Source organism: Epinephelus moara, chromosome 21 (assembly GCF_006386435.1).
Source record: "Epinephelus moara isolate mb chromosome 21, YSFRI_EMoa_1.0, whole genome shotgun sequence".
Classification (NCBI taxonomy): Eukaryota; Metazoa; Chordata; class Actinopteri; order Perciformes; family Serranidae; genus Epinephelus; species Epinephelus moara.
In genome coordinates, this window is record NC_065526.1 from 10092761 (window position 1) to 10112932 (window position 20172).

Here is a 20172-nt window from a genome sequence, read left to right on the forward strand (position 1 = left end):
AGCTTTACTGCTTCTTAGAATTAACACTGCTTTACTGAGTCATTTTATTTTGTTGCTACAAACACTAGTGTACTTGCCAATGTTGATAATACTGGATTGAGCAATGTTGAAAGCTCTGGGCTTATCTACAGAATATAAAATTTAAATTTAAATATTCTTGCCATTACCCTCGCAGAGATACTCTAATTTGGCAGACTTTGTTTCATAAAACAATCCACTTTACAGGTTTGAAATTTACAAGTGTTCTAATAAATGTCTGAACACGTCATGTTGTGCAGACGGTATGCAAATGAATTAAACAGTAATTGTCCGCTGAAGAATCGCAGCACATGCAAACAGCATTTGGCTTAGTGTGTTGATGGGGCTGCACGACCAAAAACAGTTGCTATGTTCTATCTTTTCTCACCGCCACAATGTAATGTGTGTGTGGCATGTTTGAATGTGTATGTGTGGCTGTGTGCATGTGTGGCTGTGAGCCGCTCTACCACATGTGAGCGTGTTTTATGGGTCCAGAGGGAGTTAAGGTTAATGCAATAAAACAGCCATCCCCGTGCCCAACGTCTGCCTTGAGAGAGGATTTAAGACCAAAATGTAGTTAGGAAAATGTAGGAGAGTAGGGCAAGAGTGAAGAGTGAAGTGCGAACAGTGCAATGAAGATGAAAAATGGTCAGGTAGTTAGTTACGCTGTTAGAAAGCATCTCCTGGGTTCCCGAGCTACTGACAATCCAGCTGTCCAGGAATAGCTAGCTGTTATGTGAAATCTCCATTTAAACTCCATTTATAAGGCACATGTGATGACTGACCTGCCTCACCCTGGAGGGAAAGTGTATTTTTAGCAGGTTGGCAAGACACGTTTTGTGACTGTTAACACATATTTCAGCTGCTTCCAGACTTACTTATCCAAACTCTTCCCAGCATGTGGACACACCCCTTCAAACAACCATTTAAACACAGATGCTTGCCAGTTCCTCCCCAATTGAAGTTTATGTAGTTGTTTGTGCATTGCATTGTCTTGGGCCCCCCACAAGCTGTTCTGAACACTTAAATTGCTGTGGCATTGTTCCCCACAATGTGAGAAAACATTACGCAAGTGTTTTAATGTTCTTATTAGTAGAGATTTCCGGAGCAGATCAGCAGGATTAGTATCCTGTGTTTATTGCTGTATTATTTAATGGATTGGTGAAGCCTATATAAGGCCCAGCCAACTATTGATCCTTTGTTTATTGTAACTCATTGTGCTCTGTTCTGTGTCCCTACAAAACACTTGAAAATTGCACTTTTTCTATTTGCAATTTCACAATATCACTCAGCCCTTATTCAGCCAATGAAGTACAAAAAGTATACTTAGTCAAGCAATGTGATCATCCATCTGTTCTGGGGTATAAATAGGAGAGTGTAGGGAAACATTGATTCCTTTTAATATTGTATATTGTGTGTTGTGACACTCAAAAACACTATCAATTTTTAATCAAACATATACAAGCAAATATTTTTTGGCAGTGGTTAGTTATCTCCATTAGACATAAACCTGGAGGGGATGATTCATTTGGTTGTGTGTGCGGGTATGTGTTTGTGTTTCTGTTTGTCTGTAGCTAATCTCACAAACTACTGGACCAAGCAGCCTAATATTTTATATTTGTCATTGACTGCTCACTCCTCACTCATCTTATCTGGCTGTTAGGGGCCAGTGTTTCCAACTATGTTGTGTTGCCGACAAAGTTAGTGCCAAAAGTATCAAGGATTTGTTGCTGTTTTAGTTATTAAAATACACTCATCCTCATGATTATAATGTACTGTATCTATTCCGTAATTCACATGCAGCGCCTATCAGCAGGAAAACACAGTCTGCTCTGTGCATGTGCTGTGGCTCTGTCACAAATAGACGACGCTTCTGAAATGTGCTGCAGCCCGTCTGACGTTAAAAGCATTGTCTAGAGTGGCCATGATCAGCTGGGGGCGGCCGCTTGGCTGCGTGGCAGAGTCTGCACTCTGCTTAGTGCACTTTTTAAGCTTTGTGATGTGTTTAACCCTGCAACCACAAGATTCTTTGGTGTTGTAATGTATCTTCAGTAAACTGACTCCTTCACTCCAATTTAACAACATAACGCTAGCATAAACATAAAGAACACAAGCCTATGAAACAGGCAGAGTCATAAAGGGCAAACCGCTAGCACCAACAATTTTTCTAAAACTAGATTTCAAAGAATTTCAATATGAGGTCATGCTTACAGGATTGTAACATATCTCAGTATATTGAATCGTAATGGCTGTATTGTGATACTTAGCATATCACCAGTTGCTTGCCAATACTTAGCCCTGGAAGAAATCACAAAAAATGAGGAGAGTCCTTTATTGAAGTAGAATTCTCAGTGCTTCTTATTATAAGGCTCCCTTTTTCTAAATCAGTGATGAATAAATAGTGCTGCTAGATATTGTTGGACGCCCTTACATGGCAGAATGACTCATCCCTCTAGACAAAGCAGCGTATATACAGTATATTGGTCACTGTATTCAGCCCAGTGTGCCGGAGCCATTACACTCTGTCTCTCTGGCTAATTGAGGACCACTTAATAACACTGACCAGAGGCTTTTAAGCCAATGAGATGTCATTGATTTTACCTCTTGGTTTGATGCACACGCCCCTTCATTTTCATGACCCGGCTGTCTCTGCTGCTGGCTTTAATAGCTCACTAGAGATACTCACCATCGCTGCCAACTGTGGACATGTGCGTTCACCTCTATGAGGTAGTGGAATGTTCTACATTTACTGTCAGCCCTCCTGGCAATAACTCACTCATCACACCATTTTCTTTCATCACATCCTTCACTTCACGCCCACCGTTTTCCCATGTTGTTCGTTACTCTGAAGTTCTCTGCTCCATAATTCTCTTCACCTCTCTTCACCCTGCAATCATTCATCTGAAATGTAGGCATTTCTCATTTGAAATTGATGGCGTCACTCTGAAGAAAAAAAAAAAAACATTCATGTTGAATAACTTATTTTAGTTTATATGCTTTCATCTGCGCAGGTGTTAATTCGTGGTTCATGAAAGTCACCCTGCAGCTCCACCCGTGCTGTTATATGTTTTCCTAGCATAACAGGTGTGTGTCTGTTTGCTCTATCCTCCCCACAGGTGGACAAGGTGTGTGGCCTGTCTACTGGGGAACCTACAAGCATTCGGCCTACTAGCCCAGAGGTCACAACCCCTAGCGTGACCTTGTCTTCTCTTCCTCCATCTGCTGCCCCCTCCCAACCTCTACCCGAGCAGTGGATGAAGCAGTTAGCCCACTTGAGGAGGTAAGACAAAGCAACGGACTTAACTGGGATTCATTCAGTCAGTTTTAAATGTTTAATACTGCTTGTTGTTGATTAAAATGCCTCTTGTTTTCTGGCAAATATTCAGCTGCATAGTTATTTATACTGCTAGATAGATAGTAAATTTAAAGGTGCTGTATGTAACGGATGGAAAGGACTCGGACCGAATTTTCCAAGAAAATCGAAAGGATGTGATGACCCTTAACCAAGACATCCCTTTCTGGCAGACTGCTCTCTAGACAAATTTCTCCCAACAGCATGCTGCATCTCTCTTCGGCTCTGCAACAGCACTACAGTGTGAAACAGTAGCTAACATACCCTTTTTCCCCTTTAAGGGCGGTGGCCTTGTGGGTAACCTGTGAGGGTGTGACGTGTACTTCATTGTATTTGGAGGGAAGTAGCTTGCTCGGTGTGTCATGGTGAAGACGACAAGTGGCAAAGAGTGAAGAAAGTCAGCAGAATTCAGTGTCTAGATAAGCTCAGGGCTACTAAACCTCACGAGAAGGCCATGTTTGTTGTTCTGTGGTAAAGACTGCAATAAAGCCATTGTGTAGCTAAGTCAAAGCAAGCTGGGCAGCCAACGAGCTAACTGTAACCTAAGCTGAGGTTAGCCGACTAGCTGTAGCTGGAGCCGAGTTTCCAAATGAAATATAGAAACATACAGATATTAATGTTATTCTAAATATGATTTTATTTATTTTCAAGTACTCTATCAACATGATGCTGGTCAGTCAAGATCAGTCCCTTGTTAGTCACTGTGTTGGCAGTTGCAGCTGCTGAGGAGAGTTGTGGAGAGAGGTGTCACTAAAAACAAGGATTTTGTGAGAGTTTCATACAGAACCTTTAAGTTAAATGGAAACTAGTCAGGTCTGTATGCCATACAGTTGGGGGTTGGCTAATGTCTATTCACAGCTGCCATCACTGTTCTCTTTCTGCATATGGTAAGTTGGACACAACACACACCCCCACACACATAGTATGTAAATGTAGTGCCTGGCACTGAAGGCCATGCCCTCCACCTGGCCTCTGAGGCAGCCATCCCATGCCCACAGCAGCAGTGTGGGTAAGATTAATCTTGACGGACCAACAATTTCCTGTTTACCCAGACGGCCATACCACCAACTCTGCACACCAGCCGGCCTCAGCTTAAATAGCATCACACGGAAACACACACACTTGCAGCGCTGCCTGTCTGACCTTGTCCCAAACCATGAATCACTGCACTGATGCCAGCCATAGCTGACAGGTCTGGCCTGGCACTGCCACCACCATTCATGGCAACACAATCCAGCTCCGTGCCTGCTGCCAACCCTGACCAGCGCACATGTGAGCGCTGACCACTTCAGAGGCATGGCAGCACCCACTGCAGTAAAGGGAGAACCGTCTGCTGCTGAAAAATATGAAATGGGATACAGTAAAGCAACATTTGTGTTTCGTTTTAATGGGGGAAAAATATGAATGTGGAAGCTCAGCAGAACTTTCTTTGGCCATCCTGTGAATATTTAACTGTTTTCACGTGTGCAGATGTTTGCTTGTCTGTTTGTTTACTGACTTAACATATATATTACATACCAGTATCTGTTTTAATTGTTGGTGTGGTGTGGGGAGAAATTGTTATTGATTTTATGTGTGGTGTGGCTAGTCTCTGCATGTGCATGATTAATCACTCTCTTCCAGGGTCAACTGACTGTCTTTTCTCCCTCCTCCCCCATGTGTCGTGTCATCCTTTTGTTTCCTTCTCTCACGTCCCACGTTTCACATCTCTGCATCCTCCTTGCTTGCAACAATGTCCCCTGGACTCCACCTCCCATCATTCTCAGCTCGTTCCCCCTGAAACCCTCCAAGAACAATAAACATAGTCTGAGAACACTCTCTAGGTAAGCATGAACCCAAGGGACTTATTTCTCTCACTCTCTCACACACTCAGCAACGACAGCTCATATTGTGACTTGTATACTTTGTGACATTTCATTTACGTAAACTGTTGATTATCTTTGTCTTCTGAGTGCATTTTTTTACATCTTACAAAACCATTTGTGATTCCCGACACTGATTGTCTCGGCACATAACCTCCCATGACCCCCCCACCCACAGTTTTCGCTCTGCCTCACGGGTGGCAACAATGTGTGTCCGATCAAAAATATTATACTATTGTTTTTGCTCAAGATGACAGTGTCTATATCGATAACATGTGTTAGCAGATCTGGTGAAGCAAGCACTTTACCGCACAGCATAATTGCAAAAAAATGTGCTGACATAGAGAAGTGGTCACATTCAGAGCCACTCGTTTTCTGCCACCATCAATATCATAATGTGTATTCATCACATGCATGCATTGTTGAATGGAATGAAGATACTGTTTGTTGTTGGTGGTGTGTGGTACCAAAGTATTGGGAAGTGCGTTCACCAACCACACCAAGAATACGACCACAGTCACACAATGCATTCCTCAGTTGTATATTTCTAACCTGGCTTGTGATTTAGAAAAATATGTGGCATGTATTAAAATGGCTCTATGTCTATGTGTCTTGTTTTTCTGTAGGGAGTTCTTGCTGTACCTGCAGCGCTACAAGTCTTTCTTTGCAGCATTGCCAGAGATGCTGTGTGAAGGAGAGAATGTAGTGGACGACTCCACGTGCTGGAGTGGAGATGACGTGGTGGAGAGGTAAGAGAAAATTAATCCTAAACTTGAGATTGTGGAAAGAAAAGACTTGACAAATCAGATTTTTTAAACTAAAATTATAAGATTTTCAGTATCATCTCCTTCAGCTGACCCTTGTTGAATTATACGCCCAAAATACATTGTTCTTTTCAGATTAAAAAAACTTGTGATTGGGTAATGTTTTGTATCTTGTTACACTCCTCTGACATAGCTGTTGTTGCATAAATGCATTTTTGGCAGCACTCTGAGATGACAACTTTCATTTTGTCTAAACGACACGACAGCAGGTGCTGGCTTGTATGTATCCCTTCAAACAGGTCGTCCAGTTTCACCTGAAAAATACCGTGCTTTGAGGTGTGTGAGTTTTGAAAATGTTCAGATTTAAGAAAAACTAACAAACCCTCTGTGTATTTGTTTGTGGGCTTGTGTAGGATGATGTCTGTGAGTCAGTGTGGCTGGCTGTTGTTAATCAATGTGGAATAAGGAAGTCATTAAATCCATCTCCACATTGAGTGAACGCAGGCAGAACAAATAGTTGTGCCGCTCTCCTCTTCTTTGTATTACACTCAGTTAATGAGTTGTTATGTGTGCCTTTCTCTCTGTTTCTACCCCATTCTGTTTCTTTCTCTTATTCATGAGGTTTTTATTTTGTGCTGATTTATAGGTGTGGCCCTGGAACCCTTTTCCCGGTTATGGTTTTGGATGCATCTCTCAGAGACTGAAGTTCTTACTCTCTGTCTCTGTTTGTGTGTGTGTGGTTGTGTGCTTTCTCAGTCAGCATGAGAAGAACAGAGAACTGATGCAGATAACTGAGCCAATGCGAGTCTGTAACTGATTCCCCCTGCTGGATCTGTTTCTTAAACGCTGTAGAAACTCAGTCCACAATTATGACAAGGTTATGCTCTCCTTCTTCTGCGGTGGCCCTGAAGTGGCTCCCATTACTATGGCAACCTCAGCTCTTGGCACTGCCAGTTTTGGCCTTGATAGAGGAAAACAGAGGTCCGGGGATGCCTTTTCCCCATGATCCACCCTGAGTGTTTGTCAGATCCTTTGACCCATGTCCGTTTTGCTTGATTAAGCCATACATTATGCTTTACATGAGTACATGGGAAAACATTAGGCACATGAACAGATGTGTCTGATTTCGAAAAGACCCTTTTATTATCCTCAGTGGTTGGCAAAAGCATTTTGTCAGATATTTTCATGAATAAGTTAGACTTTAATTAGCTTAGAAATAGTTAGCTTTCAAAATGTTTTTGTTTTAGTTTGGATCTCGTCTCTTCTCTTCCTCATGTCCTGGCCCGGCACACTCCTACCCTTCCCTGCTGCAAAGGATCTGCCAGTGGCTGAGACATGTTGAGCAGACCACCCATTCATCAGGGCCTGTCACAGTGTGTCAGCACACAAAGTGCAGTAGGCAGCCAATGTGTGTGTGCGAGGTTCATGATCAGGAACATATGAGCAAGTAAACACAGGGCGAGGCAACCATTCGGCACCTAAAAACACAAGAAGTCTAAAATCAGCTTGTTTGGCTGTGTTTAAAGGATAGGCTGTATTAAAGCTGGACAACATGTCTCCACTTCCTCCCACTTTATGAGGATGAAGCCAAAATATCCTGAATATGGGCACTACCATCTTGCACTTTTAAAGCCAGAGTCTGCACAGTAGAAGGTCGACCCCCTGAAGGTCGAAGATTCAAATTATCAGGTGGAGAACCCTCAGTCGACTGAGATACATGCAGTGTATTTCTTGGGATGTTTCAGTCCCCAGATGTAGCTGCAGAGTAAGCGCTCCTCGCTTTCATGCTGCTCTCCAGAACAGGCACCTGTGGACCCAGGGACAGTCTGAGTAAGAAGAGGCAGCTGCCTGGGGAAGAGAGGCTTTACCCTGTCCCGCTCCAAAATAACGGCTGGTCATGTACAGCCCTACTGATTGGCACACACAGCTGTCAATCATGACGTCAACCCCATTTTTTCTATAGCATCAAATAACTAATTAAAACTATCAGAAGAATGAACACTTGAACATACTTCAGTGTGATAAGCAGTACCTAAAATGACAGAAAGTTTTATCGCCATCAGAGGACGATGGAGATGTTTTGGCTCCACTTTTGGGGAGCTGTCATGTCGTCCATCTTTATATACAGCCATTTCTTAAAGCCAGCGCTTTATTTCTGCACGCTGTGTGTGTGTAAGTGAGTGAGTGTGTGTCACTTTTACTACCAAGGGCACTGGTTTTTCAAGAACAGTGCTAATGGGTTGTAACGGTGTGTTATCGCACACTCCCTGGTGAGAGCCAGGCCTTTGCTTGTGGTGTCAAGTGTTCTTTGGTTGAATAAGAAAACATTACCCTACTGAGACATTTGGCACCACTCATAAACTGCTCAGGTCGGCCTGTGGCTATTCAGCAAAACCCTTCCACTGTATCTGACTCTCTTGGCATGTATTCGATCGAGAGGGAGAGAGAGAGAGAGGAGTAGGACAGGGCATGAAAAGGGTTGGCGTTTTGGTGCTGCGGTGCCCCCTGTGCCTCCCTGTGCCCCTGATGAGGGAAGCATGATGGAGTGATGTGGGGGAGGAGGGCCTTGGCAGCATAAAGACCCATTGTGGAGTCAGTGGAGTGGGGCACAGCCCTGCCGTGGGGACCCCCAAAGCCTGGAGGGGGAACAAAGACCCTCCTATGAGGCTGCATGGGAAAGATTCGGACATCGCTGCCACTACTACTGCCACTGGCCACACCATGCCTGGGAAAGTTGCATGAGAACAGCAAAGGAGATGAGAGAGGGGAAGATAGTGGGAGGCAAAGACGAAAGTACGGGAAGAGATGAGGAAAAAGTGTGTGAAGAAGACACGAATAGTACGGTCATAAATGGACATGCTAAGCTGCTGTGACGTTAGTCCATGTCATAGTCTGATTTCCTGTGCAGTGGGCACCCAAAGCCTCTGAGGGCTCGGTGGGTTTTCCCCACACACAGGAGGACACAGACACATAAAGGCACGCGCACTCACATATCAATCCACACAGGATCCATATGCTAGTCAACAGCTGGAGGGGTTATTCATTCAGACACAATCATACTGTGCTCAGGCAAGGAGACACACATCCACATCTGAGAACACACACACACACACACACACACACATTTGTATGTCGTAATACTTCAAAGCACATCAAAGGCATTGGGGATTTAAATTCCCTTCCTCTCTTTATTCAGCATCTGATGACAGAGGGGCGAGCAGGGGGCAAGCAGTTGTACGTACAACTAAAAGTGCGTGTTGGCATGTATTCAAACATCTCTGAACATTTACAGCATCGCATGTGTGAATACTTTGCACCATCTTTTCCGGAAAGATAAGATCAACCAAAATTGCCACATTCTTTATTTAGATTAGCCAGTTACTGTACAGCTATTGTAGTCGCTGTATCACAGATTTACATCCTTCACTGCCATCTTTCTTCACCATAATTATGCTAATTACCACGCCTGTTTTGTTTTTTGACACATACTTGGAGATAGTGTGGGGGGGTTATGAAACAATGCTGCAGGCTACAGCCACTGTTATGGCATCAGAAGGAGCTTTATTAGCCAATTGACTGAAAACACATGAGAGGTAACCTCAATGAGGGTTTCATTAGGCAACAACTTCTTCTCCCAGACATAACCAGATCCAAAGTAACCAAGTGTGGATGGCAAATCTCAGGGAAATGATATTACAATTCAGAACACTTTTCAAAGAAAGAATTCCCAGCTGCTGTAAGTATTCAATTCTGGAAATCAGCTCCATAATCCATCAGTAACCAAAACCCCTCTGACCATCATCATCTGATTTTAGATATTTAATCCAGATTGTGGGAAACACGGATAGATGTTGGCATCATTGTGAAGATCTTAAAAGCAGAACACTGTGGGTGCAGCCAACTGAATTAATAAAAGGAATAGTGATCTGTGATTCAGGGTTGAACATTCGCTTTTTGTCCACATGATTCTGTGGCTGGTGGATCCCAAAATCTACCATCCTACCAATAGTTTGCATGTTTTACCAGTATTTATACTCACCTGCCAGCAAAAAAGCCATATACAGGAGAACATCCCCACTTCCACCTTGGTATCATACCCATCTCTAGTACTATTTCCAACCCTGGTGATTGGTCCCTGTGAAGGGCTAATTCTGAGGTGAAGCCAGTCTGAGCACACATGGTAGCCACCCCCATCCTTTATTTTATTTTTTTATGAGAGGCAGCAAGGCAGGTGTGTAACAGGGTCACAGGTGGCAAAAGAAAGCAAGGTGGAGCAGAGGCCACGGTTCAAACGAGTAAACTGTGACCTGGAAAGAGAAAAAGAGAAAAGTCATGGCGGGTCAAGCAATCACAGCTAAGACCTTTTGTAAGCAGCTTGTCACGCTCAAGCTGCAACCTTCTGGCCTAAAAAATGAAGCCAGAGGGGAGGCGCCAAAAACTGCAATTCCTCTAATGTCCACTAGAGGCCGGCTTAAAAGGACGAGTTAGTCCTCACAGACACCCATGTGAAACCTGTTTGATCAATGGAAGCAAACAGCAAACATTTGGATTTACAAAATTATAGTTCCACCCACACCGGTCCATGAGCCAGACCTCCCCAAATTTGGATGTCATGGTAGTTAAGAGGTTCCATGTACTACAGTGATTTTTTTTTTTTTTTTTTTAAAGATCTGTGTCCCTAGTGTTGTGAAATGCATTGCAGCAATGGTGGCTTTTGATGTGTTTGATAAAGATTCAATTCAGTTCAGTTTTATTTATGAAGCCCGATATCACAAATCACAAATTGCCTCAGAGGGCTTCACAGCATACGACATCCCTCTGTCCCTGGACCCTCACAGCAGATAACGATCAGGACAGCACTCCAATTTTAATTTTTAATATTGCCACATGGACCTTTCGGGCAAGACGCCCTACTTCAGCCTGCATTCTGGCAATGTCACAAACAATGTACACAGGTGGAGTTAATAATAGGTAACCACAACCAACACAACAAGTGCATCCTAGCAGGGGGAGACATAGACACAGAATCTTATGGATTAGAGCACAGAAACGCGAGACAACCCAAATTTATTCACTTCATAACAAGTTATTACCTTAATAAAAAAACAAGCAAATGAAAACTCAATCAATGGAAATGGAAAATCAATCATCCCATTGGGAATGAGGGTATCAAGAAAAGTATCCAATATGCCTCCCTTTGGAGAAGGGATTAGTTGTGAGTGAGCGTGTTGTGTCTTAGGTTTCTATGTGTAATCACTCCTTAATTGATATATATCATTTGAAAGCTCTTTTGTGGTCTTCATGGTGGAATGGTAAATGGTAAACGGACTGCACTTGTATGGTGCTTTCCTAGTCTTCCAGCCACTCAAAGCGCTTTAACACTACAGTAAATGTCACATTCACCCATTCACACACTGGTGGCCGAGGCTACCATGCAAGGTGCCACCTGCTACTCAGTAACCATTCACAGGCACTCACACACCAATGGAACAGCCAACGGGAGCAATATGGGGTTCATCTCGCCCAAGGATACTTCGACATGCAGACTGGAGGAGCTGGGGATCGAACCACCGATCTTCAGATTAGTGGACGACCTGCTCTCTGTCTATGGAACTATCCATAGACACATTGGGTCAATGTGAAGTTAGTTGTAGGGGCATTTGTAGAGGCATTCGGACTTTGTCCTTTGCAGCATTAGAGGACAAAGGTCAAATTCTATACTCCTCAGTGTTATGAGGATGTGACTGGTAGAATATAGTCTAAGATTTACAATGATATATGACTGATATTCTGTGAAGGTTGCCCACTTTGGTATTGGCTTTATAGGTAAAATGGTAAAAAAAAAAAAAAAAAAAAAAAAATGGTAGGATAAAAAAAGAAGAGATAGAACATGGAAAGCTACCATTTCTGCAATGCTATCACTAGAGACATAGACCTCTAAAAATGTCACCATGAGACATGGTCCCTCCAAGCTGACACAACCAGGCCCCTGGCTCATGAACTACAAGCACGGGATTCTGTGTGGTGGACTTGCTGCGCCTGGTTTTGCTGTAGCCTTGGACCTGCTTTATTAAATGATGTGAAGCAGGAGGGAGTTGCCACTTACATTCTATGCTGATGGTATAATAGAAAGACGTAAAAGAAATATGGGAAAGTGAATGAAGTCTTGTGTTCAGACAGCCTAACTCTGTATACACTGCATGTGTTAAGAGATGATTTAGATGGACTTTGGCACTTCATCGGCATTTTCTGACCTACAAACTCTGGTGGGATTCACTTTGTACTGAGCTGATTTACACACTGCATACAGGCAGAATGCGTTCTCTGTAGGGAGGGAAAGAAACAGTCTTCTTCAGGCCAAGTAAGTCAGCAGTCAGAAATCACTACCATCTCTCCCTGTATTGACCTGAACAAGGAGAGAAATCTTAAACCCTGAGGTCAAACCCCTCAAAAGCACCAGGGCCTGAAAAATACATGACTTTTTATTTTTTTCATTTTAGGCTTATTTACTACAGTATATTTGTAAAGCTCATTCATTCAGAGTAATTCAACACTGAACCCCTGTGGTGCAAGAGTGTGTCAGATTGCGGTCAGATTGCTACAGCAATGAGATCTGAACACGAGTGGGTGTGTGCACATGTGGGTGTGTATAGTGCACGTTCATGTGTGTTTGTATGTTCTTTAATAAGAATAGGGATCTAATAACTCATCACTGTACTTTGGGGATGATTCTGCAGTTGTAGATTAGCTCAGGAGTACGAACCATAGATAGTACAGCAGTGTGAGTGCTTCTGAAATGCCTCGCATTTTTATAAGGTTATGACAATCCATTTGTTTATCATTTTGACATCTGGAATCCATTCTGTTATTGTAGGGAGAAGCAGGGAGAGCGCTGCACCGGGCAAAGCCCTCGCCCCTCTCACTCTCACTCACTTTTCTATTCTTCCTCCAGTCCCATCAAGTCATAGGTTTTTTTCCTCCCTGCCTTCTCTGTGTCGGTCTCTTGGGTCAGGGGAGCTCAGTTTGAAAAATGCAAGGGAATTGGATAATGAAACTCTAGCAGAGGGGACAATAAATTAATTACTCTATGCAGAGGAAGGACATTCCCAGCTCCGGGCCTGTGTGTGCTGTGTATGTGTGGCTATGAGCAAAAGTCAGTGCAGTCTTTAAAGTTCAGTTTTTCAAATGCAGACATGAGGAAAATGTGGCACATTGGAGTCATGAGAACAGTTGACATCAGAGGGATAATTATGAAAATATATACTTCATTTCCTTTCATTTTTTTCCCCTTGCACCTACCCTTTCACCTCTGCCATTTGCATTTGACGTCTGCGACAAACCTCTCAGTCCGTCCTCTGTCCCCTCCCACAACCCCTTTTTTTCTGTTTCTCCTTAGCTCTGATTCAGTGGCCCATCCCTTTCCCATAACCCTGGGCTGCTGCCTGGGACCTCGGCATGACCCGCTCTACATTACTACATTGCTTAGACTTGCCTGTCTCTTTGGGCCTGCATCCTTGTGTTGTGTGTGTGTGTGTGTGTGTGCGCATGTGAGAGAAAGCGAAAACAACAGCGATCATATTGCAGTCACTGTGAGTTATTTATTCTCTCTGCTGACATGCTTGGATTGCAAGAGTTTGGAGTTATGGTATTTCCAAATCTGTAGCTGTGCACTAGAAAATAAGGGAAAATGTGTCGGAGGAATGTTTGTGTAGATGGTGTGTAAGCAAATGTGATTTTCTTGGCCTCGCTGTACAATTATTTGCCAATTTGGGACTCGACAGGCCTCTGAGTGAAGAGTGTTTATGGGTTTCGGCCTCCTCAAGTTTAGGTTTTATGGTTCGCCTTGTGGACATTGTATGTTTGTGAAATTTCCTTCCAACTCCTTTCTGTCTCCTCTTCATCACTTTTATAGAAGGGACACAGTTTTACAGTCTCTCTCCCTTCTGTTGTGTGTCCAGCCGGTGGAGTGGGTAGAGCTAATATAATTAAAATGCCACAATAGACTGGCATGTTTTACTGGAGCAGTTCCTACTGGGCGAGGTAGACACAGTGTACCCACTAACCTCTGTGCTTGCCCATTGGCAAGGCATCAAACTCATAGCAGGAGAGGAGGATGAGAAATAGAGGGATAGACGTGCTGGGGAGGGGGAAAGGAAGTGTGGTTGTGAAAACAATGGGTAGCAGGAGAGTCGGACTGATGGATGGATGAGGGGGGAAAAATGAGGGATGTAGGTCAGTGGCAGCAGGAAGCAGTGGCTTTAGGAGAGCCCTCTGTCTTTGTGGCTTAATTGCCTCTATGAGCCTGTTTGAAGTCCTCACTGTTGCGTGTCTGGGTACCAGCCAATAGTGGTCTGTGTGGTCTGCGTGTGTGTCAGCCTCTCGAGCATTTCTGTATCGCAGTTCGACACGAATTTCTGACGCACCACTCCAGCAAACAAAGGACAAAACCCTAAAAACAACGCCTCCTCCTTGATGTCAGCGCCACTGATTATATGCAATTGTGCACACGCCACAGCGCCCGAAATATTACGTGTAAAACAAAACAGTCGCCGATGAGACCTCCAGGACGAACCCTGCATTTTAGAGGCAATTTTATCTTGTGTCATAAAATTGCTCTTGGAAGACACCACAGCTATGCAATAAAGTGCTCGATGTTTCTCGGCACACGCTCAGCAATGCTTATCATGGTGTCGCAATGCTCGAGCTGTCTCTGTCTGTGTCAACAGTCTGGTTCCTTATGGACTTTGTGCAGGGATTTCAGCTTCATTTCCACTTTTTTTTTTTAATTTTTTAACATAGCATACAAAATCAAAGGTTGCAGCACACATCAGATTTCTATACTGACAGCCTCTTGTGAGTTTAAAGTTGGAATACCTTAATGTGCTTACTAAAGGAAGCCACTCATTAATGTGACTGTAAGTGCACTTAAAGAAACAGTGTGTAGGACTTAGTGGCACCTAGAGGTGAGAACTGCAGATTGCAACCAGTTGAAACTTCATCCATGTGCCAAGCATGAACTCCTGGTTAGCATTCCTTCACTGTTCACTTTTTAGGATATTTTTATCGGGAGCAAACGGACCCTGACTAACATGGGTAAAAACACTGAATAAAGCAGTTTCACGTGTTTCTCTGACGCTGTTCAGCTCACCACAGACAGGCTGCTAGCCCAGTACCAGCTAATGTGATCTCACCTTTTTCTCTCTGATAACGTAAGATCCAGGCATTCAGGAGATTTTCATCAGAAGCCGAATTATCTGCAGGGGTCTCTTCCTCTCCAAAACAAATAGACCCAATTATTTAAACAGGTAAAAACACTGAATAAAACAGTATTACGTTAAAAATTAGTGTTTTTCAAATGCTGTTTTGCTCGTCTTGTATGGGGCTGCTAATTACAGTGGCCAACGAGAAAATGTTCTCTGTTGTCTGTTCTGGGTTACTGTAGAATAGAGATACACCTGGTGACTAATTTACCTGTCAACTAAACGAAAATTTTAAGTAAAACTAGTCGACTAGTTAAAACAAAGTAAAACACTCAGAAAACAGTCAAAATTTAGCACAAAGTATTTGAAACGTTGTCCCAAAAATATTGTGTGCATTAAGAGCCCTTTGAAGGCTTTAATCACAGTCTTCAACAACCATGTCGGATTTTAAATGCTGCTGAAGCACAAAACACTTTGGGCCGTGCGGTATGAATGTGGACATGACAGCAACTCAAAAGTTAACCACTAAAATAGCATCTGAAATAAATACAGATTATCCAACAGAAATGATAGCAATTCACTTTAAAGTTAATAAAACAATATCTCAATTCTAATTAAATTTCAGCTGAAATGAGAGGCATTTTGCGCCGTGCAGAATGGCTGTCTGCTTTCTAGCCCCCACTAGTGGCAGGCGGCTGCATGACAGCTAAGCGGCCTTGTACGTGAATAAAACACTAATAGGTTTAACCAGCTAATATTTCTGGTGCCGACTAGCGAGGTGGTGGACGTTTAATCGTTAAGATGTCTAATTGTACGCATCCCTACTGTAGAAACATGGCGGCGCAACATGGCGGTCTCTGTGGATGAGGACCTGCTCCCTGTGTAGATATAAACAACTCATTCTAAGGTAACAAAAACACAACAGCTTCATTTTCAGGTGGTTATACACTAAATAAATTATGTTAAGTACCATTCCTGCCAATATATGCCCCTAAATCCTGCAGACTGGAACTCAAAACTAAGAAGAAATATAGTTCTCACGTCCCATGTTTTGAGAAAGGCTTCACATCTTTGACTCTTACCATATCAATAACACACACTTGCTGACTCACTCAGTCCGTCGTGCATTTTAACACTCTTCAAAGGAAGAGAGAATCCACTTTCAAACCTCTGCTTTGATCCAAACACACAGCTCATACTGCAGCCGTGGTGACACGGGATTACGGCCTCATAGACCATCACACTATTTCTGTGAGCCACAGGCAGTCTACGCACAACACATTCACACACACACACAGCACACACCAGCACTCACACAGCGTGATTACATCTGAGCTGAACCTCTCTCTGTCATGACTATTTTTAGGGACACTGTTATCCTTTTTCCTGGGGGATACAGGAGACTTCACAAACGTCAGTTGGAGCTTGATTGAGTGAAAGTTTTTTTGCCTGAATCTGAGCTGAATTTTGGGTGATGAAATATATACCTGTAAGTCTGAATTTGGGGCCCATAGCAAGCTTTGGCAAGATTCCCTGTAGAGTTTTAGTGTTAATGCAAGTACCCGTTTAAGTTTTCAGCGTGTGGTATTTACCATCACAGTGAGATTCTGAACAAGACGTCTGGTTTGAATCCAACTGCAATTTTAAGCATTGGTCCAAGTTGTTGTCCAAGCCCATTGGATAAGTATGTGAGCTGAAAATGAAACTGAATGACAGGCACGGGAGGAGAGAGGGAAAGCTAACAAAACCAACTCTGTACAAACAACAAAAGTACAGTACACTACTGTGGAGGGTGTTGTGTGTGTGTGTGTGCGCGCCTGTGATCTGTGCTCAGTGTGTGTATGTGGTAACCTGAAACCACAGGGAAAACGTTCCTAGAATTCCGGGTGGGTTTGGTGTCGTGGCTCGCTCACTGGAGCCCCCTGAGTGGTGCTGGGAATGCGGCCTCCGCACGGAAGAGCTACAGAATGAAGGGAAAGTCAGTGCCCCCTGTATGTTTGACACAACAGGTAGCTGAATAGGTTGTTCCCTGAAGTTTGGGTGAACTGACAGTGCATGAGTGTACAATATAAAAGGCATCAGATTGATACAAGACAGGAATCCAGTTTTGGAGAGGATATCTAGGCCTGCATTTTGCAGAGTGCGTGTACTTAAGATGGAGACACACAAACATAATCTGGACATTTTATTGATGACAATAACCTGTTTAACATAACACATCCACCCAGTGCTGAGACAATAACAGTAAAACATGCAGAGTTGTTAATTTAAAGTAAAAATTGTAGGGTGTCATTGTCAGTTTACAATTCATTCAGATAGATGATGAGCGCCACAGATTGCCAGTAAACGAACGCTTAAATGAAATGTTTTCCAAATTTATTGCCGTCTTTTTGTGCATAAAAGGCATCAGCACAAGGAGTGCATTAGTCCAGACTTGGAAAGTGTTTGTGACGTCAATGCACTTCGGATTTGAATGAAAAAAAAATCCGCAAAGGACAGCAGGGAAGTGCTAAAAATGGTTTATGGCATTTTCTTGGAGGTGATGACAAGGCCACCAACATTAGTAACACTTACAATCCTGCATATAGTTATACGTTTAAGAATGTGACTTTCCTATAGCTTCAAACTATCAGCAGCTCCATAAATAATTCCTTGGGGTGAGAAGCCTGGCAAAATCACAAATGCTTTGTGATTTATTGTAACAGTATAGGAAAGGGGTCATCGGATACATTTGTCCAAGGGCCAGAATTTTTCAGGCTCGCAAGCAGACACTGTTGGGGCTGAACTTTCAAATAAAGATAAAAATAAAATATAAAAATAATTCGATAAATTCAATTAAGTTTGTTTGATTATATAATAGAATGATTCTAATGATAAAAAAAAAAATTAAACAATATTTTAAAGGAGTATTTTACCTTCAAAATGACCATTTGTAAATCAGTTAGTCATGCTGTGTTATATTGAATTTGTGAAGAAAACTTTATTCATTCATTCAACATATTGATTTATTGGGTCCACAACTGACAACAACAAAACTATGAAACATAATTTAAAACTCACACAACTCGTGTAGTATAATCCAAGTCTCATATATCCAGTCGTATGCTTAGTGCTTCCCAAACGTGCAGTTTCACACAAAAAAAAAAAAACAGTATTAGAGTCTGGCTTTGAGGAGAGAGCAGATAAAATTTTATTTTCAGTTAAGTGTTTAATAGTAAAGTTTAATTTGGAGATATCTGAGTCCAGACCTTTGAATCTGTCCACTCTACAGAGCTGATTGAGACTGATCATTACAGCATGTGTGTGTGTGTGTGTGTGTGTTTGAGACAGAGAGTGACAGACAGATGGAAAGAGAAGGTTGAAGTCGGAGTATTGCACGCAATCAGGCTATTAATAACTTACTGGGAACGCTGCTTAGTCACTTTTTGACACATCCCCACTACTCACTAATAATAAGCTGACAGATGGGTTTATAACAGTTGTAGTATCTGCAGGTGGAACACACATAAACAGGGTTGGTAAATCATTCCTAATGCAATTATTTCCATCTCTTATAGCTTCAATAGAGGGAGAATAAAATGCTCAATATCTGACTCGAGAACATAAAATGCCAGAGAGGAACTGATCTTATAAAAAGCGATACAGTCAATGACTCTGAACTTAAGGAGCAATTTTGCTCAACTTACAGCCGCAGCCTCTTAACCCAAATGCGCACCTCTCAGATTCAGCTTACTGACTGACTTACGACTATGTGTCCAGTTTCCAACCTGTGGCTGATTGACAGATAAGCCTGATCATGACAAACATGATCGTAATGACTGGGACGCCTGCCAAGAAAGCCATTTTGGCCATGTGTTTGTCAATGCTACCATCTGCCTGACTTCATTTGGATAATAGCTGCCTGACCTTTGCCCTTCTTCTCTCTGCCTGCAGTACAGTCACTCTCTCCTACTCCTTGACCTTAACAGAAGTTTGCACAACATTGCAGTATATAATCCTATATGTTATTCTGGTGTCAAGTAGCTGAGGATAGAGCCGCCTGCCTATCTCTCTATCTACAATATGCTGTAAACTGTCCGTCTTGCTGAGTGCCTGGGGACCGTTTCTGCTCGTGTGTGGGGGGTATGCTGATATTCTGATTTCACGTAAGCTTAATAAATGCACTGTGTGGTTGTCTGTGTGTGTGCGCTGCTTGTGCATGTGTTCTTGGCAGAGGATGGGTGTGAGTTGTGCTCCCACGTGCCCTTTGCAGCAGCAGAGAGTCTGATCCCTGACCCCCTCACTCAACACCCTCACAAGCCCTCTCCACTCTGTACGTGGGTATGTCTGAGTATGTGGATGCCTGTGTGTGTTTGTTGCCTCGAGTCAAACGCACTGTAGGTTTGAGTTGAAACTAGACTGTTTGCGCCGAGCGCTCTTTGCTTACACAGGCAGCATATACAGTGCAGTCCAGATGTGACATCATGCCTCCCTCTTTCTGCGTTTGTCCGTGTTTACAATACACTTTGTACACACTGAGGTATGCAGTGATTGCAAAAGCAGCCAGAACACACAGATTTAATGTAAGTACATAAAATCACGACGTATAGTATATTTAGTTTGATCTGCGGTGAGCCCCTTGACTGGTTTTTCGTTTACACTGGAGCTGTCAACCTTAAGCACTAGATCACGCCATTCTGGCCCGGATCAGACAGACAGACAAACAGGTGGTCGTACCACACCAGAGGATCATGGTCCACTCCACCCGTCTGTGCTGCGGGGCATAGTTTACTCTCCTGGCTCTGCCCCTGCCTGCCCTTGTCTGCCTTCCACACACCAACTGCCCCTCCAGCTCCCCCCAGACCTCTAACCTCAGCTATCCATGCCCTCCTCGGCATGCTGGCATGTATTCATTTCTCTCAGTCTTGTAACTTACTTTCTGTCTGTCTGTCTTTCTTTCTTTCTTTCTTTCTTGCTTTCTTTTGTTATTTGTCTTC

General features: G+C 43.1%; 1 protein-coding gene across 2 annotated transcripts in view; it reads left to right on the forward strand.

Moving 5' to 3' along the window:
- gpc5c (glypican 5c) overlaps window positions 1-20172 on the forward strand; it is a 141029-nt gene that overhangs the window by 55140 nt on the left and 65717 nt on the right. Inside the window, exons 4-6 of one of the 2 annotated variants that reach the window (XM_050032558.1) lie at window positions 3135-3298; window positions 5137-5193; window positions 5859-5981. In XM_050032558.1, the coding sequence (XP_049888515.1) occupies window positions 3135-3298; window positions 5137-5193; window positions 5859-5981 (344 nt within the window). The remainder of the gene's footprint in view (window positions 1-3134; window positions 3299-5136; window positions 5194-5858; window positions 5982-20172) is intronic. The other variant, XM_050032559.1, reaches the window with a different exon arrangement.